Source organism: Haliotis rufescens, unplaced genomic scaffold (genome assembly GCF_023055435.1).
Source record: "Haliotis rufescens isolate VD_foot unplaced genomic scaffold, xgHalRufe1.0.p SCAF_16, whole genome shotgun sequence".
Taxonomy (NCBI): Eukaryota; Metazoa; Mollusca; class Gastropoda; order Lepetellida; family Haliotidae; genus Haliotis; species Haliotis rufescens.
In genome coordinates this window covers 2,411,719-2,436,738 of record NW_025963846.1, presented here as the reverse complement: position 1 = coordinate 2,436,738, position 25,020 = coordinate 2,411,719, and the positions used below count along the sequence as shown (strand labels likewise).

The 25,020-nt window shown below is 40.6% G+C and overlaps 1 protein-coding gene across 2 annotated transcripts in view; it reads left to right on the top strand.

Moving 5' to 3' along the window:
* Window positions 1-23,951, top strand: part of LOC124144884 — a 126,163-nt gene extending 102,212 nt beyond the window's left edge. Inside the window, exon 2 of one of the 2 annotated variants that reach the window (XM_046514498.2) lies at window positions 19,333-23,951. In XM_046514498.2, the coding sequence (XP_046370454.2) occupies window positions 19,333-19,409 (77 nt within the window). In that variant the 3' untranslated portion in view covers window positions 19,410-23,951. Of the gene's footprint in view, window positions 1-19,322 lie in introns of both variants that reach the window. The other variant, XM_046514499.2, reaches the window with a different exon arrangement.
* Window positions 23,952-25,020: the final 1,069 nt, after the last annotated feature.

The following is a 25,020-nucleotide window of genomic DNA, read 5'->3' as shown; positions in this document are numbered from 1 at the left end:
CGCCTCATTGTGTATTCGCTGCAGCCCAAATATATATATATATTTGTGAATAGTTGAATGCTACGTGAGCTTTATCTTATACGTGCCATTCTTTGCAGTTTCACCATGATCAGTAGTGCCTAAACCTGCGTGGATATTCTGAATACGAAATGGTGGCATTTCTGAATACCAAATGAGTTAAAATCTAATCAACATGAGCATTTTTACCGCTTGGAATACTACTGAGACACATGTGCAGGCTAATGCAGATCTGAATAGCGATAAAACTTCCATTGCAGGTGGTGGTGATGTGAAATGGGGTTTAACGTCACATTCAAGGTTTTGCACTTACATTATGTATTGATGTGCATGCACATGTGTTTGTGTGTGTGTGGATGCTTGTAGTAGTCCGGACTGATGCGATTTATAGTGCTAGCATGCTGAGATACCATGCTGCTATTTAACATGAATACTCCGCTCAGACACGGAGTACTGACTCCGAGCCAACCAGTCCCTGTTTTATCCCCTTAATGCTGAGTGCCAGGCAGGGTAACAACAAGTATCATCTTTAAACATCCTATGGTATGATTTACAGCACTATTTTACCATTTAAGCTCAGTGGAGCCTTTTGGGCACATTATTGACGCTGGTTATTGTATTAAGTCGACCATTACAATATTTGAGTTGATAGGCACCTGTTCTGCCCTGAAATAGCCAAGGTCATGGTCAAGGTCATGGAGTAGAATGATGGCATCCGTTCTTCACATTGGTGACAATTAGCTGACTGCTTAAGTCACAGGAGAGCATCTTGTTAGATGTGTATAGGATACTATAGGAGAGAACCACAAAAGCTACAAGATGACTGGACCAGCCATGCCTTGACAGAGTGTTCCAGGATACTATAGGAGAGAACCACACAAGCTACAAGATGACTGGACCAACCATGCCTTGACAGAGTGTTCCAGGATACTATAGGAGAGAACCACACTAGCTACAAGATGACTGGACCAGCCATGCCTTGACAGAGTGTATAGGATACTATAGGAGAGAACCAAACTAGCTACAAGATGACTGGACCAACCATACCTTGACAGAGTGTTCCAGGATACTATAGGAGAGAACCACACTAGCTACAAGATGACTGGACCAGCCATGCCTTGACAGAGTGTATAGGATACTATAGGAGAGAACCACACTAGCTACAAGATGACTGGACCAGCCATGCCTTGACAGAGTGTATAGGATACTATAGGAGAGAACCACACTAGCTACAAGATGACTGGACCAGCCATGCCTTGACAGAGTGTTCCAGGATACTATAGGAGAGAACCACACTAGCTACAAGATGACTGGACCAGCCATGCCTTGACAGAGTGTTCCAGGATACTATAGGAGAGAACCATACTAGCTACAAGATGACTGGACCAACCACTCATTGACAGAGTGTGTAGGATACTATAGGAGAGAACCACACTAGCTACTAGATGACTGGACCAGCCATGCCTTGACAGAGTGTTCCAGGATACTATAGGAGAGAACCACACTAGCTACAAGATGACTGGACCAGCCATGCCTTGACAGAGTGTATAGGATACTATAGGAGAGAACCACACTAGCTACAAGATGACTGGACCAGCCATGCCTTGACAGAGTGTTCCAGGATACTATAGGAGAGAGCCACACTAGCTACAAGATGACTGGACCAGCCATGCCTTGACAGAGTGTATAGGATACTATAGGAGAGAACCACACTAGCTACAAGATGACTGGACCAACCACTCCTTGACAGAGTGTGTAGGATACTATAGGAGAGAACCACACTAGCTACAAGATGACTGGACCAGCCATGCCTTGACAGAGTGTATAGGATACTATAGGAGAGAACCACACTAGCTACAAGATGACTGGACCAACCACTCCTTGACAGAGTGTGTAGGATACTATAGGAGAGAACCACACTAGCTACAAGATGACTGGACCAACCACGCCTTGACAGAGTGTTCCAGGATACTATAGGAGAGAGCCACACAAGCTACAAGATGACTGGACCAGCCATGCCTTGACAGAGTGTATAGGATACTATAGGAGAGAACCACACTAGCTACAAGATGACTGGACCAACCACTCCTTGACAGAGTGTGTAGGATACTATAGGAGAGAACCACACTAGCTACAAGATGACTGGACCAACCACGCCTTGACAGAGTGTTCCAGGATACTATAGGAGAGAGCCACACTAGCTACAAGATGACTGGACCAGCCATGCCTTGACAGAGTGTATAGGATACTATAGGAGAGAACCACACTAGCTACAAGATGACTGGACCAAACCCTCCTTGACAGAGTGTGTAGGATACTATAGGAGAGAACCACACTAGCTACAAGATGACTGCACCAACCACTCCTTGACAGAGTGTGTAGGATACTATAGGAGAGAACCACACTAGCTACAAGATGACTGGACCAGCCATGCCTTGACAGAGTGTTCCAGGATACTATAGGAGAGAACCACACTAGCTACACGATGACTGGACCAGCCATGCCTTGACAGAGTGTATAGGATACTATAGGAGAGAACCACACTAGCTACAAGATGACTGGACCAACCACTCCTTGACAGAGTGTATAGGATACTATAGGAGAGAACCACACTAGCTACAAGATGACTGGACCAGCCATGCCTTGACAGAGTGTGTAGGATACTATAGGAGAGAACCATACTAGCTACAAGATGACTGGACCAGCCATGCATTGACAGAGTGTATAGGATACTATAGGAGAGAACCACACTAGCTACAAGATGACTGGACCAACCACTCCTTGACAGAGTGTGTAGGATACTATAGGAGAGAACCACACTAGCTACAAGATGACTGGACCAACCACTCCTTGACAGAGTGTTCCAGGATACTATAGGAGAGAGCCACACTAGCTACAAGATGACTGGACCAGCCATGCCTTGACAGAGTGTATAGGATACTATAGGAGAGAACCACACTAGCTACAAGATGACTGGACCAACCACTCCTTGACAGAGTGTTCCAGGATACTATAGGAGAGAGCCACACTAGCTACAAGATGACTGGACCAGCCATGCCTTGACAGAGTGTATAGGATACTATAGGAGAGAGCCACACAAGCTACAAGATTTGGGCGTTCAATACAGCGCATCTATTCTCAAGTTCACATCCTAGTTGCCGCTGTGAGAACACATTGTGAAACACACTTAATGTGAAATCATTATGACTGCATACAAATCTGTTCAGGAAGCCATGGCACCGTGACATTTGGAAATGCACTGAAATGCAATAAATTCAGTATTTCAATATTTCTCATCATTCTAAGAAATGGTTAACAGTATATTGGGTAAGATAATATATATCAGTCTTTTGCCTTAAAGTATTAGTAATGACTGTTACATTTTTCATAAAAACATCTTGGGTTGCTATGACCTTATGGGATATTGTCTCCAGTTTCTAATGATGCACATCAAAATCCAATATGGCAAATAAAATTTCCAGCTGCTTTGATTTCAAACAGTGGAAAGGAAATGGTGTAATGTAGCAGCCTATTAAAATTGTATTATATATTGCAGAATGTTGAATGATAAAGACTGTTATTTCCTATAAAATATATGGTATTATAGCTAAAATGGATAGAATTATCATTAAACCGCCCGCATGTTATCAGAAATCAGCGGGCCACTGTAACTTGATAATGCCCTCATATCGCTTGACGACGGGCAATTATCACGCCCGTTGTTTGGTGATGTCATAGGGATAGGTGACGTCACGTTCAATAGTGACGTCATCTGGTTTGTTCTATGACGTTTCCATATTTGCAAAAGTGGGTCCGTGGCATTCGTGTTGATTGCAGTAAATGTTTCAAACCGATATTGTTGTTTCTTTTTATTTCATAACAAATTCCATCCATTTTAGCTATAATAACAGTAACGCTATTTTCAGGGCATTATCATTTGCAGAAGCCCTCGTCGGGCCGTTAATAGAAGACCTCGGGCTTCTGCAATTGATAATGCCCTGAAAAATAGCGTTACCCTTATATCAACACTAGGGCTGCAACGAATACACTATGAGGCGAGTACGATTCGTATCATGAATACAGTGAATGAATGCGAACATAAATTCACAAATACAATAACAAGTCAGCAGTTGATGTATTATTTGTTAAATTCAGTGAAACATAAATTATTTGACATGTTATTAATTAATATATTATACATTTTATAAATGCTCAAATGTGACAATGACCAGTGACCACATTACTATTAAATTATATATTATAAGAGTGTTGTCTTTGAAGAAATCTATGCATATAATATGGTCTTATATTTTTAGGTACAGGGTATGTAAATGCACATGACTGCATATTCATAAATATTTGATTCTAGTGTTCACGAATAACGAATTCAATTCATGAATGGATACGGTTCGATTCACCGAATACGCGAGTGAATTAAAACAGCCCTCATCAACACTATGAGGTAGGGCTGGGACGGGTAACTTGGGTACTCGGGTCGAGTGGGTACTGAGCAGGACCCGGGTACCCACAGGACTACCCGGACCCATGGTTATAGTCACGTGATAGATTGTTTAATGACAAAACTTATCTAAAACTCAATGGTCACACTACAAGTCCCTAATGTTCCCATTTCTTTCTGGATATGCCCACATTCCTTCTGACTTTTATATGTTTGAAAAAAAAGATAAAACTTCATGCAGTAAACTTCAGTGTATGCATGACCAATTTCGTTTTATACGTGTATCTAAATACATTTTGCCAGGGCTACGGTCAAACTTTACCCAATCGAGAGTTTGTACCTATCTCTTGAGACCTACAGCAGGTACCCGGGTAGGGTTGGGTAATAATGGGGTGGGTACCCGGGTAGTAAATTTTGACTCGTCCCAGCCCTACTATGAGTTCTCAACATGTACAGGGGGCACGGGTGGCCCAGTCGTCTAAGGCGCCGCGATTCGCTGTGCAGAGTTGCGTCCCTTGGACACGCCAGAAACCTATGATTGTGGGTTCGAATCCCGGTTCGCCCCGATTATGTTTCTAGGTTTGTCAGCACCATACCCGTGCTTGTGGGTTTCACCGAAGTGGTAAACGTCTGAGACCTGCATCACTTCGGGCTTTCCTCCCACATTAAGCTGACAGCTGATATAACTGGAATACTGTTAAAAGCGGCGTTAAACCCAACTCACTCACTCACTCAACATGTACAATCAACATATCTAAGATGGGGACTCAATGCTACTGTGGTCTTTGAACTCCTATGTTGTTGGTAATTGAGATAATAATTTTTTAAAGTTTTTGTTTGTTTGTTGTTTAACCCTGCACTCAGCAATATTCCAGCTATATGATGGCGGTCTGTAAATAATCGTCTGGACCAGACGATCCAGTGATTGACATCATGAGCATCGATCAACAATTGGGATACAATGACATGCATCAACCAAAACAACGAGCCTGACCATCCGATCCCGTTAGTCGCCTCTTACCCAAGAGCATCGATCCACACAATTGCACAATTGGAATATGATGACATGAGATATTAATTGAACAAATGCATTTAGACAGTGTAGATTTATCATGGAGTGTCCGTGAATATTTGAGCGAGTTTTGGGGATTGTGGATGTTTACAACTATGCTGAATAGCATTGATATTGTGCTGCCAGACCAGAGAACACAATCAGGAAGCATCTGGGACTTAAACCCAGGACCAGCAGATCCTTACACATCTAAGGGACTTAACTCTGCAGACCAAGAGAGAAATATATGCAACTACAATATCACTGATGAATAATGCATTGCCAGTTATAGCACCAGGTGAAGTGTCGGTGAAGTGATTTTTTATCACCAAGTGTCAGTGAGTCTGTGTGTTAGCGTGTGCGCGTCTATGTGTTAGCGTGCATGCATACGTGTACATGCATGTTCTGGTATTACCAACGGGGTCACATGTAAATATTGGATCATGCAAAATTTTACTGCCAGGTCTATCATGAAATATTTTTCCAACATCTGTTGTGTATAGATCAAGTACTGCATGGCATCTCCCTAATACAAAACAGTACATAATAACATCATATTGGCATTACTCTAGCCATATCATAGAGCGGGGGACACTGAAAAGTGGATTCACACTTTGCACCATTTCAATCACCACTACCCCAGATCCTTTCAGGGTCATATAGTCATGACAGCAGTGCTCACTTTTCAGTGCGACCCGTGAAGATTCCGGGGTACAATAGGTCTTCAGCAACCCATACTTGCTGTAAAAGGCCACTATGCTTGTCGTAAAAGGCGTCTAACGAGATCGGGTGGTCAGGCTCGCTGACTTGGTTCATACAGGTCATCGATCCCAATTGCGTGGATCGATGCTCATGATGTCAATCACTGGATTGTCAGGTCCAGACTCGATTATTTGACAGACCGCCGTCATATAGCTGGAATATTGCTGAGTGCGGTGTTAAACAACAAACATACACTTCTCAGTGCAGTGACCGCCTCTGTGGTCAAGTGGAGAGAGCATCTGCCCAATTAGCAAAAGGTCAGTGGTTCAATCCCTGGCCATGTCATACCAACAGACATTAAAAGATGGTACTTGTTGTTAACATCTTCTTGTTGTTAGACCTGTGAAGATCCGGGGTTGAATAGGTCTTCAGCAACCCATGCTTGCCGTAAAACGTGACTATGCTTGTCATAAAAGGCGACTAATGGGATCGAGTGGTCAGACTCGCTGACTTTGTTGATACATGTCATCGATCCCACATTGCCAGGATCGATGCTCATGATGTCAATCACTGGATTGTCTGGTCCAGAGTGTGGTGTTAACAACAAACCAACCAACCAACATGTTGTTTCCCTGCTTGGAGCTTGGCATTATGGGCCTAAAACAAGGACTGGTCGGTTCGGAGTCATAATGTGTCTGAGTAAGGACTAATACAGGCACCCATACACTCAAGTGCATACATGTCGCTATGGAAGTGAAATAACCCTGAAAAGCATCTCTCATCCATTATTGAGAGTAGTTCTACCCCAATTTTAGCAATCTTCCTCAAATATCCTGGCAGGGGATACCTGAAATTGTTTCACACATTTTATCCATGTGGGGAAGTGAACCCAAGTCCTCGGCATCACAAACCAGTGCTTCATCCACTAGACCACCCAACCCCCCTCAATCTCTTAAGTGAGATATATATAGTTTCTCTAGATTGTATCATGATACACATCGTTCCACATTCATCTTTTTTGAATCCCCATCCTTGCTGATAAAATCAGAACTGCCATCCTCAGAATGCTCCAAAATATTCTTCTTTTAAAAGAAACACCCCAGTTACTCTTACACTGACAGGATGAGCAAAATCATTAACCAAAATGTTGCAGACTACCGTTGTAAAAATAACCGGATTTATTTCTGAGAAGAAATATGCCAATAAACCCATGACAAGGAAATTGCTTCACTGCCAGCTGAAGTATTCTACTGACCGAGAAAGCCTTTCCCTGTCACCTGCCTATCAGTCGGACACATAGTCTTTGCTCAGCTTCAGATGTTCTTTGAAAGTCCAATGATTCTGTCATCTTACTGGTAATGCTTTAAAACGTAACAATTCATTTGTACTTAATTGGTCACAAGAAGTGTTACATTGCCTTCATTTGCTTCAATGCTGGCATCAACTGCTTCATTGATTCGCCCTGGGAAAGAAATATGTACGATTTTTAGTTTGTAAAAATGGCTTTATTAAATCTTGTCGTCAGAGAAATTGAATATTCTGTGTTTTATCAAGAATCTGATTTCACCAAAATCAATATATGGTTTATAACCATGAGCAGAAATTCAATTTTAGTGTGGAATTTGATACAGAAGTATCAACTTCAATCCTATTATTATATGAATCTGGATTTTCCCTTTATAGAATATAATTCGACTTGTAGGACTTGATGTTATCGAACATGGCACACATAGCAGACAGCGTCAACTAAAATGACTTATTTTCACACAAAATGATATTTATTTGAGGGATTTCACCAAGCGGACCGCTCGATGTTGATGTTTTTAACCAAATGGGCCAAGTTTGTATGATTGCAGTCTGTATATTGAGTTATTCCTGGTCTGCCTCTGTCTGTGAAGTTGATTTGATGGCTTGTATTATGCCAGGAATCAATTGACTCAACGAACCCCGTTACACAAGATGATGTTATGACATAGTTCTGTGACAGTAATATCTCCCTTCCTTTTAACATAGACTTATTGTGATAGGCGATACGAGCCCCGTTACACAAGACGATGTTATGACATAGGTCTATGACAGTAATAACTTCAATCCTTTTAACATAGACTTATGGTGATAGGCGATACGTTTATTAAAAGTATTACTGCTCTGTGGACCCTAAAAAAATAAAAAGGGGAATAAAATCAAATCAGAAGAGCACTTTTTCTTTCATAATGCCTACTGGTAATGAATGACATGACAAAACAATTTATCTAATAAGACTTTAAGTTTGTAAAACCATAAAACCAGCTTCATAAACACTGTACAATCATAATCTAATGATGAGTGAGTGAGTATGGTTTTATGCTGCTTTTAGCAATATTTCATAAATATCAATGTCGCGACACCAAAAATGGGCTTCACATATTGTACCGTTGTGGGGAATCAAACCCTGATCTTCGGCAAGACGAGCAAGTTCTTTATCTACTAGGCTACCCCACGACCTTTGTATTTATAAGTTCTTGAAGAACAAGAATAAAATCTTAATTGTTTCAATTTTTTATATTTCCTACCAGGCATTTTCCCCAAAATATCCAAGAAACAAAAATTGAATAAAACTGTCCCTAGCTAGTTTTGTAGAGCTGGTGTCAAAAAGCATCAAACAAATTATGAACCATGGTTTTTCAAGTTGCTGATAATGAATTATTTATAGACAAACTACAAACTATATATATACAGGCCTCAAAGTTTAATATTTTACCAAGTCGCCACATGGCTACAAGTATTTTTTTCCATGTAGCCAGTGGGAAAATAAAGAAGTCAAGCCAATATTGTAGGTAGCCCATTGTGTTTAAAATTATCTTTTATCAAATAACTATTATAATATGTACAAGTCATAGCACTGGTCTTGGAATTGTATATAAGGGGAAACTGTACTTGATTTTTGTTTCTTGTGACTCGAACAATGATGCAATTATGTTACAAGATTATATGGGTATATCCTTGCTTATCCAATGAGCACTGTCAACTGAAATAAAATACCAATTACATTAATATTTCTGTATTTGGGTTCATTGTCGTCGCTGCTTTAGGAGGAATTATTTACAAGTACAATTAATAACAGTGTCTTCCATTCCAAGATCAACTGTTATTTATTTTGGTGTCTACCTATGTGTAGCAATAGAAGTTAGTTGCCACAAGATATTTTTCAAGGTAGTCATTTGGCTACTTCTGAATTTTAGAGGGGCGGTCGGGTAGCTCAGTGGTTAAAGCGTTTGCTCGTCACGCCGAAGACCCGGGTTCGATTCCCAACATGGGTACAATGTGTGAATCCCATTTCTGGTGTCCCCCGCCGTGATATTGCTGGAATATTGCTAAAAGTGGCGTAAAACCATACTCACTCACTCTGAATTTTAGACAGTAGACAAATTGAAACTTAGGTCGCATTGGCGACCGTTTTAGTCGCAACTTTGAGGCCTGATATATATGTAAATTATAGGGCTGGGACTGGTCCAAATTTAATACCTGGGTACCCACCCCCTTATACCCGACCCTACCCGGGTACCCACTGTAGGTCTCAAGAGATAGGAACAAAATGTCTGATTGGAAATTTGTTTACCACAGCCCTGGCAAAATGTATTTAGATTCATGTATTAAATGATCTGGTCATGCATACACTGAAGTTGACTGAAGTATTATCTTTATTCAACCATAAGAAAAGTCAGAAGGAATACTGCATAGTCAGAACATTAGTGACTTGTAGTGTAACCATAGAGTTCAAGATATTTTTTGTCATTAAACAATATATCACGTGGCTAACCACAGGTCTGGGTAGTCCTGTGGGTACCCGGGTCCTACTCAGTACCCACCCGACCTTGGTACCCGAGTTACCCGTCCCAGCCCTACTAGGTCAGTTACACCAGAAGACAGTTTCTAGCATATCTTTCAACAGATATATATGATAGAAAATATGATAGCAAACGTTTTCTGGTAGAACTCATCTTGGGTCTTGTTGAAAGGTTGTGTTTGTTACTGAGACATCGGGTCCAATGGCAATAGTTAGATTCAGTTTGTAACATGTGGGATTCTGGGTAAGAATATTTTGTTTGTTTGTTTGTTGTTTAACGCCTCACTCAGCAATATTCCAGCTATATGACAGCGATCTGTAAATAATTGAGTCTGGACCAGACAATCCAGTGATTGACATCATGAACATCCATCCACACAATTGGGATACGATGACATGCATCAACCAAGTCAGCGAGCCTGAAAACGACCCCTTTAGTCGCCTCTTACGACAAGCATAGTCGCTTTTTACGATAAGCATGGGTTGCTGAAGACCTATGCTACCCGGATCTGCACAGGTCGGGTAAGAATATAGTTCTCCAGGGAACCTATGCTTGTCATAATAGGCATCAAAATGGATCAGGTTCGGTGATCTTGTGATCTGGTTGCTTGGTGTCATCGTATCCCAATACCTTGATCCATGCTCATGATGTCAATCTCTGGATTGTCTGGTCCAGACTCGATTAGTTACAGAATGACATCATATAGCTGGAATATTGCTGTGTTGCTTTAAAAACATAAGATTGATTTTGACTTTTTGTCAGCTACATTTCACCATCGTCGCAAACAAAATGACCACGTTATGATGTACCGGTATATGTGTCCATTTGATGCTTGATCACACAACACATAGCTGATTGGTTGGTATATTTGAAACTGAGTAATTTGTTGTATATTGATGAGGCCTACGGTCGACAAGAACGTTCTGCGCTTGAAATCCCATGCATGCTAATGAGTCATATTGTACCTCATATTGACTCCTGAAGGTTTCTAGGCCTTGGTCCAGTCCCACTCTGAAGCACATGTAGTGTCTCCTTGGACAAGTGCCGGCTCCCTGGTCTAGTGGTAGAGCGTCTGCCTGGAGAGCGGAAGGTCTGGGGTTCGATCTCCGGCCGCGTCGTTTCAAAAGACATTAAAAGATGGTACTTGTTGCTACACTGTCTTGCACTCGGCATTAAGGGACTAAAACAAGGACGGGTCGGCTCAGAGTCAGTATACTGTCACACGCACACGCACACGCACACACACACACACACACACACACACACACACACACACACACACACTCACTCACTCACACGGGCATGCATATAATGGGAAATAATTTTGGACGCGATGATAAACCCCATTTCACCTCACCTCACCTCACCTCACCTCACCTCACCTCACCTCACCTCACCTCACCTCACCTAAGGCAAGTGACTTTGTTCGAAACATTCCTCTGTTCACCCAGCTCTGAACGGGTACTCGGTAGGATGAGATGGTAATGTGACTGTTAACCCACTAGTCCCCAGGCCGCTTGGGTTGTATACTCCCCAGGAAGCTAAGAATGAAAATCGAGTGCACACTAATCCATTGACCTGTGTAATAATAATGCAAGGAACCTGTGAGAAGCCTAGCTGGAAATAGGCTTCATGTAAATTTATTATTGTTGTTGTTTTTGTTCTGAATGGATATTGCAGTTGCAATACAAATGACCATAAACAGAATATTGAGGTTACTTTGTTCAAGTAATTTCAGACCTAGAAATATTTTTAAACAGTGACAATTCTCAAGATAAAATTGGTAAAGATTGTAATACTGTAGATTAAATTAAACATTTTTACATTAGGTTATTGACCCAATTTTTAACAAGAATTTTCTTTTTTCTCCCATAAAATTACATCATGATACGTCATCCTACCTGATTCCTGATTGTTGGAATATTTTGAGAAGCTTATGGGACAGTGAGACTTTGTGATCACAGTAATGAGTGACTGAGTTGGGTTTAACGGCGCCTTAAACAGTATTCCTGTTATATCACGACATGTCAGCTTGATGTGGGAGGAAAGCCCGAAGTGATGCAGGTCTTAGACGTTTACCCCTTTGGTGAAACCCACGAGCACAGGTATGGTGCTGACAAATCTAGAACTATAATAAGGGTGAACTGGGATTCGAATCCACAATCATAGGTTTCGTGCATGGTTAAGGGACTCAGCTCTGCACAGTGAATTGCGGTGCCTTAAACGACTGGGCCACATGTGCCCCGTCATAACAGCAAAGAATGCTTGTGCATGCTTCACACGCAAAAGGAAGTTTAGATATTTCACTGCCCACTCAATCTCATTGTCAGCTTTTAATTAGCGGATATATACGTCTAGTGAAGCTACACTGGATCACCTTGTAATTGACCAGCACCTGCGTCCATCTCGAGAATATGTGGTCATTCTGGTGCTAATCTTCGGGTCAATAGACCATAGCTTGCTGGGCTGGGACAGACTGAAATGAGTCAGCTATCTTAGCGGTAATGCTGAGAGGAAATGATTTAAGAGTTATCGTAAAATTAATTGAGGTTTATGGTGTTAGAGAAGGAAATGAGGTTGTATCGCGAGGTGTTGGGTTATGTTTTAGATGCTTAGAGGATAAATTCGGACATAGAGTACGTTGTTGGCGGAGATCAGAGATTATGTAATTAAGTAGGTTTTGTAACATATGAAACAGGCTATGGTGAGGAGGAATTCAATCTCATTAAAATCAGATCTTAGTTCCCGCTACCGCCAAACAAAGATCTGAGGACATCCCATAAGGGGTCACGCCAGAATGACCTTTCATCCGACCAATCAGAGCGTCGCTTACCAGATCATGAAAGTGACAGTCGGAATGTGAATTCTGAAAATGCAACCTCGAAAACTTTAACAAAGGGTATTTCGAACGATAGTTACGGGTTTAATGACTGAATCCATACAATGTAACCCATCTATTAGCCATTCCAGAATGTTCTTTTGTTCAGGTTTCAAATTAGTGCCGTAAAGCACGAGAAAGCTGGCTTCTGATTGGCTAATGTCGACTTCTTGTCAGGCCTTCTATCGGTCGGTCAAAGTTCGCGCATGGTCGGTCTGACGTGACGTGTAATGGGATGTCCTCAGATCTTTGTCTAGCGGTAGCAAGAACTAAGATTGGATTTTAATGAGATTGAGGAGGAATGTAGTTTCTCGTTACTTTGTGATGCATGTGGTAACCCTTGACAAAATTATATTCCAGAATAGTTTCATGCCCATCCCACTTTACTAAATCGTTAATTAGAAATACCGCATTCAGTGTTTGTGCGTTATTCAATAAATCGCTGTTTGACCTACTATCTTCTGTATCCCACCACATGAGATCACAGATCATGGCATCACACAATATGGGATCACACCATATGGGTTCCAAATAAGCGCCTGCCTGTGTCAGGCCTTTTGTTTCAAATTTGTATGGGTCTTTATGGCCTGCAGTAAATTTACGTGTTGATTTATTTGTCACAACAAGCTGCAGTATTTGAAATGAGGGTCCGAAAAGTTTAGTCAGGGCCTGCAGCTTCTATAGTTTGTGGATCTTGATGGCAGCCTGGCAATTTATTTCATTTCAGACACTGTATGGGATCACAATACATGTATTTAGGATCACACTATATAGGATCACACTATATTGGATCACACTATATAGGATCACACTATATTGGATCACACTATATAGGATCACACTATATTGGATCACACTATATAGGATCACACTATATTGGATCATACTATACAGGATCACACTATACAGGATCACACTATAGGATCACACAATATGGGATCACACTATATTGGATCACACTATACAGGATCACACTATAGGATCACACAATATGGGATCACACTATATAGGATCACACTATACAGGATCACACTATAGGATCACATAATATGGGATCACACTATATAGGATCACACTATACAGGATCACACTATAGGATCACATAATATAGTATCACACAATATCAGGTCACACAACATTGGATCACACAATATGGGATCACACTATACAGGATCACACTATATAGGATCACACAATATAGGATCACACTATATAGGATCACACTATACAGGATCACACTATAGGATCACACTATATAGGATCACACTATATAGGATCACACAATATGGGATCACACTATCCAGGATCACACTATAGGATCACACGATATGGGATCACACTATACAGGATCGCACTATATGGGATCACACAATATCGGGTCACACAATACGGGATCACACAATATGGGATCACAATATGAGGTTAAACAAAATGAGACCTGAAGAATATGGTATATTATCACACACAATGCTATCTATATCCTATGAATGAAGGCAGTTTTCGGGGCCCCATTCCACAAAGAGATCTTAGCGCTAAGATGATTGTAACTTCGATACTTTAACACAAACTTACGACAGTCGTAGTGCTAAGATCGCTTTGTGAAACTAGGCCCAGTCCCTTGTCTGATCACAGTGCTAGGAATCTTAGTAATAGATATAACCATGAGGAGGAGAGTATTAGAATCAGATCTTGATTAACAAGAGATTTATTTAGTCCAGCAGTTGGCAAGGCAAAGATATTAGCTTCCTCTGATAGTCCTGCTACAATCTGGAAGAATTTGGCTTTCAGTTTCTGTGGCAAGTTGCTGAAGGATTAAAATAATTCAACTAGTTATTTGTGGTAGAATTTGCAAAAAAACTGAATTATTTTTTTTCAATCAAGATAAGATGTGCTGTGGGACTTGTGTAATTAAGTTGTTTTTTGTGTTCTTTAATTTTGCAGCTGCGTTTCACTGATTAATGAAAATTGATTTCTAGTTTTTGTAAATCTTTATTAGCATAAGATTTCCTGTATGCCATTCAGCTTTGCAAAGGATATTGGATGAAAAAGAGAGAATTTAGAGTAAGATGCTTGGATTTCATAAAAGGGCCATGATCGTCGAGGTTCTTGCTGAGGAGAATCTCCTGACTTTGATTGCTGAAGTTTTGAATGTAGTGCAGAATTACAGGATGGAGGCTGGGGACTGTCAACATGGTTTTGAATCCCAGAATTGGTTTGGTGTTGGTTCTTAGTTTGTCAGCACTGTTCAGTTTGAATGGGTGTCACCAAAGTTGTAAACATCCAGGGCCCACATGTACAAAACAATCTTAGCACGACTTTTGTAAGCCTATGTTATAGTATGGGAGTTATTAATCATCTTAGCGCTAAGATTGCTTTGTGCAAGTGGGCCCTGGGCCTGGTTCACTTTGTTCTTCCCTTCCACATCAAGCTAACATGTGGTGATGGAACTGAAATACTGTCCAAAGAGAAGTTAAACCCAACTCACTCACTCACTCACTCACTCACTCACTCACTCACTCACTCACTCACTCACTCACTCCACCCAATTCTTCACTCGACTTCCTCTCAGAGGACAAGAGGGTAGTCCAGCGGTCCCAGTGTTTGATCATCACATAAAAGTCATTGGTTTGATTCCCTACATGGGTATGTTGTGCCCTAGGCTGTAGCATAGCTACGAAAGTGGTGCAAACCTAGCATTACCAAGTTTTCACCAAGAAATAAATTGTAAGTGTTTCCCTGGCATTTGATTGGCTAACCTAGTAGGGCTGGGACGGGTAACTCGGGTACCTGGGACGGGTGGGTACTGAGTAGGACCCGGGGACCCACAGGACTACCCCGACCTGTGGTAAGTCACATGATATATTGTTTAATGACAAAAATTATCTGGAACTCACACTACACTACAAGTCACTAATGTTCTGACTATGCACCCATTCCTTCTGACTTTTCATATGGTTGAATAAAGATATAACGTAAGTCAACTTCAGTGTATGCATGACCAGATCGTTTTATACATGCATCTAAACACATTTTGCAAATGCTGTGGTAAAAAAATCCCAATTGGACATTTTGTATCTCTTGAGACCTGCAGTGGGTACCGGGGTAGGGTCGGGTAATAGGGGGGTGGGTACTTGAGTAGTAAATTTGGACTCATCCCAGCCCTATAACCTAGCAATTTTTCTTTGCTTTTATGTTTCCATACCACTGTTTCCTGATTAGCGGTTGTCTAAGGTTAATGTTTTTTGTGTTAATCATTAAACAAGCAGTCTTTGAAGTTGTTGTTGACATATTTTATTTATAATTATTGACTTAATATGTTTTTACATTTATGGGGTTAGAGGATGCAGTGTTCAAACCGGACAACTTTTATACCTGCATAAATGCACCAAATATTGTAGTCATTATGTCTCCCCCAGAATGGAGGGAGACATATTGTTTTTGGCACGGTTCCCGTCGGCATCGGCGTCGGCGTCAGCGTTCCCACCGTTTCCGGACCATAACTCAGAAACCGTTTAATATTTTTTCGCGAAACTTTGTATACACATTAACCCAGCACTGAAGTGGTGCCTTTTGCTATTTAGAGATTTTTGACATTTTTATTTTTTCTCGTTTCCATGGAGATAAGTTGAACATAGGCTCTGAATGGGGGTAAGCTTTGTTTCCTGACCATAACTCGGAAACCGTTTAATATTTTTTCGCGAAACTTTGTATACACATTAACCCAGCACTGAAGTGGTGCCTTTTGCTATTTAGAGATTTTTGACATTTTTATTTTTTCTCGTTTCCATGGAGATAACTTGAACATAGACTCTGAATGGGGGTAAGCTTGGTTTCCGGACCATAACTCGGAAACTGTTTAATATTTTTTCGCGAAACTTTGTATACACATTAACCCAGCACTGAAGTGGTGCCCATTAGTTGTTTGAAATTTCTAGGAGTTCTATTTTTGTCTCTGTTATTTAGTAATGGAGGGTGGGAATGAAGAGATGGGGTTTAACGTGAAGTAAACGAATGAATGGGGGTTAGGGGAGTGGGGGGAGACATATGTTTTTACTCCTTTTTCTAGTTTTCAAATAGTATGGCTGTTGTTTGAGCAAGGTCATCTGGGGCCCCTCGCCTGCCACATTGTCCCTTATGTAGATATTTGTTTGCTTGTTTGATTGTTGTTTTACGCCGCACTCAGCAATATTCCAGCTATATGATGGCGGTCTGTAAATAATCGAGTCTGGACCAGACAGTCCTGTGATTGACATCATGAGCATCGATCCAGGCAATTGGGATCAATGACATGCATCAACCAAGTCAGCGGGCCTGACCACCCGATCCCATTAGTCGCCTTTTACGACAAGCATAGTTGCTTTTTATGGCAAGCATGGGTTCCTGAAGACCTATTCTACCCCGGATCTACACTAGTCTTATCTAGATGTACTGTTTTTCTGACCCTCAAATGTATACATAATTCATTGCATACCCCGGGTATACAAACATGCTTACAAGAATCTAACAGTGTAGCACACAGGCCTTAGGGACACACTCCGGCGCAGTGGTGACTCAGCATAACACCACTGCCACAGGCTAATTTGCATATCACGTGACCGGACTTTTCTCTTGTTTGTAAACAAACACGCTTTTTCAGAAATCAGTGTAGAACGGACTAATGCAAGTATTTGGGGGCGCTTGACATATTGTTTTGCATAATTATATAGATATGCTACTACAACTGCGACAGTGAGTTGCATGGCAATATATATTTATGCATCAAAGTGGCCGTATCGCCAGCTCTCCGTTGGGCTTCGATGACAGCACGTGGAGCCGTACAACCAATGTAAACAAAGGATAACTACGCAAAAACAAATAGATTTTCACGTATTATGATACTTTCTTAATGAACCTTAAACATTCTTTGACGTTTGTTTATGAAAATGTGTAGACTTTTCAAACATGAAACGGATGAAAGGCATATTCACTATCTTGAATGGACTGTGAAAGATGTGACGAATCGTCACATGGCGCTGGCCTGTGGCAGAGGTACTATGCTGGCTGGCTGCCGGCCACATAGAACTCTGGGTAGGAGAGTGGCCTTAGGGACTGAGATCCTTTTTTTAGACAAACTGTTATTGGTCACTGTCTCAAGGCATTCAAGGAACATTTTCTTAGTTTTACACCCATGTTGTTTTCATGATATCCTGCATATCTGGATAAAAAATGTGTTGTTTCAATATTTTACAATCTCAATGAAATCAGATCGTAGTTCTCCTACTACAAAACAAAGATATTTTAGGACATACCACCAGGGTCATGTCAGAACGACCTCTCATCCAACCAATCAAAGCGACAGCAGGAATGTGTTTTCTAATCAACCTCAAAAAGGTTAACGCGGGGTATTCCGAAGGACAATTATGGTTTGTATGACTGAATCCATCAAAGTCGTTGCCTATCTCTCTCATGTCAATGGGATAAACACTTGAACAGAAGGACTTTGCACAGCATGTACTTCCATACAATCTCAGCCATCTGTTAGACATGTTGATTTTAAATCGAGAGCTTTGTCAAAATATTTTTCAAAGCGTATTCTGAAATGGATGTCGCCAGTGCTGTGTTGCCCAAGACAGCTGTTTCTGATTGGCCAATGTCGACTTCTTGTTAGCCATTTCATTTGGTCAAAGTTCACAAAAGGTCATTCTAACCTGTACTATGATGTTCTCAGATGTTTGTTTAGCGGTAGCAAGAACTAAGATCTGATTTGCATGAGATTGAGTATTTTATTAAAAGAGAGAGAGAGAAAGACAAACAAAACTAAATGACTAAGTACTGTAAATCTTTACATTAATTAACTTCGCATTTATGTCTCCAAATGACTATCAACAATAAGATGACCTCACTGCACACTTTGGATAGTGGAAATACCAACTAGACTATAAACACAAACACAGTTTATTGAGCAGCAGTTGTAACAAGTATATGACAATGTCTTTTTAAGTACACTCCACTTTTATATGACCCGTGAAGATATCAGGAGTAGAATAGGTCTTCAGCAACCCATGCTTGCCGTAAAAGGAGACTATGCTTGTCGTAAGAGGCGACTAACGGGATCGGGTGGTCAGGCTCGCTGACTTGGTTGATGCATGTCATCGATCCCAATTGCGTGGATTGATACTCATGATATCAATCACTGGACTGCCCTGTCCAGACTCAATTATTTACAGACCGCCATCATATAGCTGGAATATTGCTGAGTGAGGCGTTAAACAACAAACCAACCAACCAACCAACCACTCTTAAATAAAGCTGTCCTTTTCTGAACAGGATGTCATGTTTTTTTAAGATTCATCATGTATTATACTCATTGCTCATCAGATACGCTATTCAGTTTCTTATTTCACTCAGTGTTTTTCAGATTTTGAAGATATCTTCGATGATGATTGTGCTGACGCCCACCCACCTGAAGTAGCATTCTCCAGCCCAGACAAGTGATGAGCCCTACAAGACAAGACAGTTCCCTGGAACAAGCTAGAGTGTGCGCTTGACAAAGTACATGGCATGTGAAGAGGTGCAAGATGGCTTCGGAGGAGTGTTCACAGGACGAGGTGGAGGGGAGCTTCCAGTGTTCGTTGAGACAGAGTGTTTGTTGTGGAAGTGTAACCTGATGATGGCAAGTAGAGATGGATACTCATCAGTTGAGTGTAGAAGTGAGGGAGAAACTGTTGTGTTTGGAATAAAAAGGTGAGACTGACTTGGCCATGTTTAGAAGATTGGTTAAAGTGTAAAAAGTGGTTTAGGAAGATGTGACTGAGATCCTGTTTAGTCTGATATAAACAGAAGAACCAGCAGGTGTTGGTTGAAGAGGAATCAGTAGGTGTTGGTTGAAGAAGAACCAGCAGGTGTTGGTTGAAGAAGAACCAGCAGGTGTTGGTTGGAGAAGAATCAGTAGGTGTTGGTTGGAGAAGAATCAGTAGGTGTTGGTTGAAGAAGAACCAGCAGGTGTTGGTTGAAGAAGAATCAGTAGGTGTTGGTTGAAGAAGAATCAGTAGGTGTTGGTTGAAGAAGAATCAGCAGGTGTTAGTTGAAGAAGAATCAGCAGGTGTTGGTTGAAGAAGAATCAGCAGGTGTTGGTTGAAAAAGATCCAGCAGGTGTTGGTTGGAGAAGAATCAGTAGTTTTTGGTTGAAGAAGAATCAGTAGGTGTTGGTTGAAGAAGAACCAGCAGGTGTTGGTTGAAGAAGAATCAGTAGGTGTTGGTTGGAGACGAATCAGTAGGTGTTGGTTGAAGACGAACCAGCAGGTGATGGTTGGAGAAGAATCAGCAGGTGTTGGTTGAAGAAAAATCAGTAGGTGTTGGTTGGAGAAGAATCAGTAGGTGTTGGTTGAAGAATCTGCTGATGTTGGTTACAGAAGAGTCAGCCAAAGTTGGTCACAAAAGAATCATCTGATGCGATCAGAAGTAAGTGTTTCTCAAGTCATTGACTGTGTTCAGTGTGTTAATGGCAGCCTTTCTCACACACTACAGAATAAATGATGGCGTGGCAAAATCTGTTCTTGGAAAGTTGAAGGACAAATGTTACTGGTAGTCCTCCACACACTACAGGAATAAATGCTGGCGAGGCAAAATCTGTTCTTGGATAGTTGAAGGACAAATGTTACTGGTAGCCCTCCACACACTACAGAATAAATGATGGCGTGGCAAAATCTGTTCTTGGATAGTTGAAGGACAAATGTTACTGGTAGCCCTCCACACACTACAGAATAAATGATGGCGTGGCAAAATCTGTTCTTGGATAGTTGAAGGACAAATGTTACTGGTAGCCCTCCACACACTACAGAATAAATGATGGCGTGGCAAAATCTGTTCTTGGATAGTTGAAGGACAAATGTTACTGGTAGCCCTCAACACACTACAGGAATAAATGCTGGCGTGGCAAAATCTGTTCTTGGATATTTGAAGGACAAATGTTACTGGTAGTCCTCCACACACTACAGGAATAAATGTTGGTGTGGCTACATCTGTTCTTGGATATTTGAAGGACAAATGTTACTGGTAGCCCTCAACAGACTACAGGAATAAATGTTGGTTTGGCTGCATCTGTTCTTGGATAGTTGAAGGACAAAAGTTACTGGTAGTCCTCCACACACTACAGGAATAAATGCTGGTTTGGCTGCATCTGTTCTTGGATAGTTGAAGGACAAATGTTACTGGTAGCCCTCCACACACTACAGGAATAAGTTGCTGGCGTGGCAAAATCTGTTCTTGGATAGTTGAAGGACAAATGCTGAGCAGGTGCCGTCATGCACTGATTTGCTGTTTTCTCTGAAAGACTGCTGTGAAACCGAGGTACAGACTTATCTTGTTCATAGTATCATATGACCATGATATGATACTGCCTCCACCCTCTGAGACTGAAGGGCATGACCTTATTGCCTTATTCATACCACTTGTTAGAATCTTCCTATGTGTTGTTTCCCAGTGTCTCTGACACTGGACATACCTTGATTTCCATGCGATATCTGTTCCGTTTGGGAAAGATCGATCACCATTGACTGTAAATTGTCTTTAGGTTTGTTTTTTTATTGCACTTCTTTTTTTAGACTAAACTGTTTCCATTGATTTAGAGATTTAGAATTTTAAGTGTCTGATTAAAATAATTGCATTTCCATTTTGTTTATTTCAATATCCTATTTATGTGTTCTATGTATCAAGTGATTTATGACACTCAACTTGGTTGTGAATTGCTGTACTTTGATTATTTTCTCATCATGCAACCTGCAATTTGTTTTATTCCTAAACAAAGTTCTTTCATTGGTCTTTTTATATTATTTGACAACTTTTTGACACTGGAAACCAATTTGTTTCTTTCAGAACTATGTTGCTATTCTGAGATGAAATAAATGTCTTTAACACAAATGTTCAAAGGTGTAAGTGAAGTTATATCATCGCCTCTTTATCCATTGCCTGATCCATTGCATCATAATTCTCATCTTTCAATTCTGGACCAATGAACATCAGTGAACATCAATGAATATCAATGAATATCAATGAACATCAATGAACATGGTATGCATGTCCAAGTATAGATGACTCTTTCAAAAATATTATATTAAAATTGATCAATTAATATAATATGTCAATACTTCTGTTGATAGGAAACACAAAACACACAAAAAACAAGAGACTAAATGTTGTTGGCTTCCAACTTTGGCCATTTTAGATAAAAAAATGTTTGTTTTGTTTTTTGTCATCTCAAGATCTCTGTATATATGTCCACACTTTACACGAATGTTAGTTACTTTATAAACACAGTTTGAAATAACTTTGAATATTTTAAGACCTCCAGTCTGAAAAATATAATTTTTGATACAAATTGAAACAAACATCCTTTTTTAGACAGATATATTTTTCAGAATCTTTGAAAGTGCAAGGGGCAGGAATATGAAACTCTTGTGGATGACAAGTGTTATGACATCCTGAATCAATGCAGATCAAAAAGATTGTTGGAAATGAGATGCCACACATAGGTGTGTGTAGGGTGTTTACAGTTACGGATATGTGCAGAATGATGAGAATTGTCTGTCTTGGTCCAGTAGGTCACAAGAGCTAATATTTCTGCAGTATTTTGAATTTTGTCCTTGATTGATCTTTTCGTATCAGGCCATATTAAATTATTTATCAGATGATATTTATCAACAGTTAATGTACACACATGCATTAAACAGCATGGTTAAAAAAGAAACGTGTACATACAATTAAATGCCTTGGCTTCATATTACATTTCTAATTTGGTTGAAAGCCTAATTACCAATTTATTGTTGCCTATGGAGATGGGATATATTTTTAATGTCTGCAACTAATAAGTTTAAAGACATGATTTAATGAGGACTAGTTTATTCAGTTTGGAAATATTCGACATGCACTTAAGCATGTCTTTCTATGGATAACAGTGTATGCTTCATAATACGCAGAAGGGGCGGTCGGGTAGCCTAGTGGTTAAAGCGTTCGCTCGTCACGCCGAAGACCCGGATTCGATTCCCGACATGGGTACAATGTGTGAAGCCCATTTCTGGTGTCCCCCGCTGTGATATTGCTCGAATATTGCTAAAAGCGGTGTAAAACCATACTCACCCATTATATGCTGAAAATTTGAAAAATATCCTTGTTATTGGTGATAGAAATGACTGACGTGCAGGATTAAAAATAATCATCTCCTTTTTTCAGGCTAATAATATGTAATCATGTGAGCTCCAGAACTAGGGCACTACTTTCGTAATTGTCCTGGGCCTGATTATTTTTGTTACAAAAAATCAACCCAAGCCCCTCCCCCACCACTAGATATGACGTTTTCAATATCTTATGCACTCAACACACCGAAGAAATATTTTTAAACATTCATTTTATTCATTTGACAAATCATAATCATAACAGAATGATGATAGCATCTATATATTTGCTATCTACAAACAACAGGCAGGCCACAATCATAGTACGTTATCAGTATCCTTCTACATAGTGCCTGCCATGTAGACATGAAAGTGTAGAGTTGTTGTCTGAGATGTCTTGTTCATCCTGACATAGTCTGGAGTAGGAATTTTGCATGAATAATCATAAAAATTCCTTAATCCTAACTGATAGGATAGATATTTCAACAGTGTATTCTTTATGTACCCTGCATATGTCTATCTAATTAATTATTGTACTAATTAACTGACCAAAAACTTGCTCAAGGATTTGTGTTGTAAGTAGAGTAGACATATGCTGAACTTAATCAGTTAGGGATGATGAATATTTTGATGGATATTTTTATGAAATTGTGAAATCTCCCAAAATATGCATGATCCCTAACTGATTTTGTTCAGTATCTGATATTTAGAAGTAGAAGTGGCTGATGCAACTTTGTGATACGGAGTTCGGCAGTGTACTAAAGACTATATATTTTCAATAATTTGATGGGGGTACAGGTGGCCAAGTCGTCTAAGGCACTGCAATTTGCTGTGCAGAGTTGCATCCCTTGGGCACACCTATGATCGTGGGTTCCATTCCCGGTTCGCCCCGATTATGTTTTAAGGTTTGTCAGCACAATTCCCGTGCTCGTGGGTTTCACGAAAGTGGTAAATGTCTAAAACCTGCATCACTTCGGGCTTTCCTCCAACATTAAGCTGACATGCTGTGATGTGATTGAAATGGAGTACTGTTCGAAGGGGTGTTACACCCAACTCACTCACTCACTCAATAATTGGTAACTGGTAGACACATGTAGCTGTGTTGAAGATTCACAGAGATACTTCTGTAACCTGTGGGGGCCATGCATACAAGAGGCCCGTGAAAATCCGGGGTAGGATAGGTCTTCAGCAACCCATGCTTGCCGTAAAAGGCGTCTAAGCTTGTCGTAAGAGGCGACTAACAGGATCGGGTGGTCAGGCTCGCTGACTTGGTTGATGCATGTCATCAATCCCAATGGCGTTGATCGATGCTCATGATGTCAATCACTGGATTGTCGGGTCCAGACTCGATTATTTACAGACCACCGTCATATAGCTGGAATATTGCTGAGTGCGGCGTTAAACAAACAAACAAACAAACCAAAGCATACAAGGTGATCCCAATATCTATACCAAAGTGTTTGTCCTTGCCCCATCTGGCAGCCACATCACACAGAGTGAACAGCTGACACCGTCACACAAGGACTTACTGTGGACCGCCTCCGTGGTCTAGTGGTTGAGCGTCCGGGATTCGATCCCCAGCCGCGTCATATAAAAAGACGTTAAAAGATGGTACTTGTTGTTACCCTGTCTGGCGCTCGGCATTAAGGGGCTAAAACAAGGACTGGTCTGCTGGGAGTCAGTTAAACTGCGACATAGTATCTCAGTGGGCTAGCACTATAAACCTGCATAAGTCCTGACTAGTGCAAGCAGACACAAACACATGCACTCACACCTGTTTTCTGTCTACCAGTAGGGTATGTTCATATAATTTAGGACAATGTATCTATTTATTTATTTTTACCTTGCAGTTGAAGGATGAAAAAAGTTTTAAAAAATGGGGGTAAAAATTAATTTTTACCTGTTAAATAATAATTATTATAAACCTGTTAAACCCT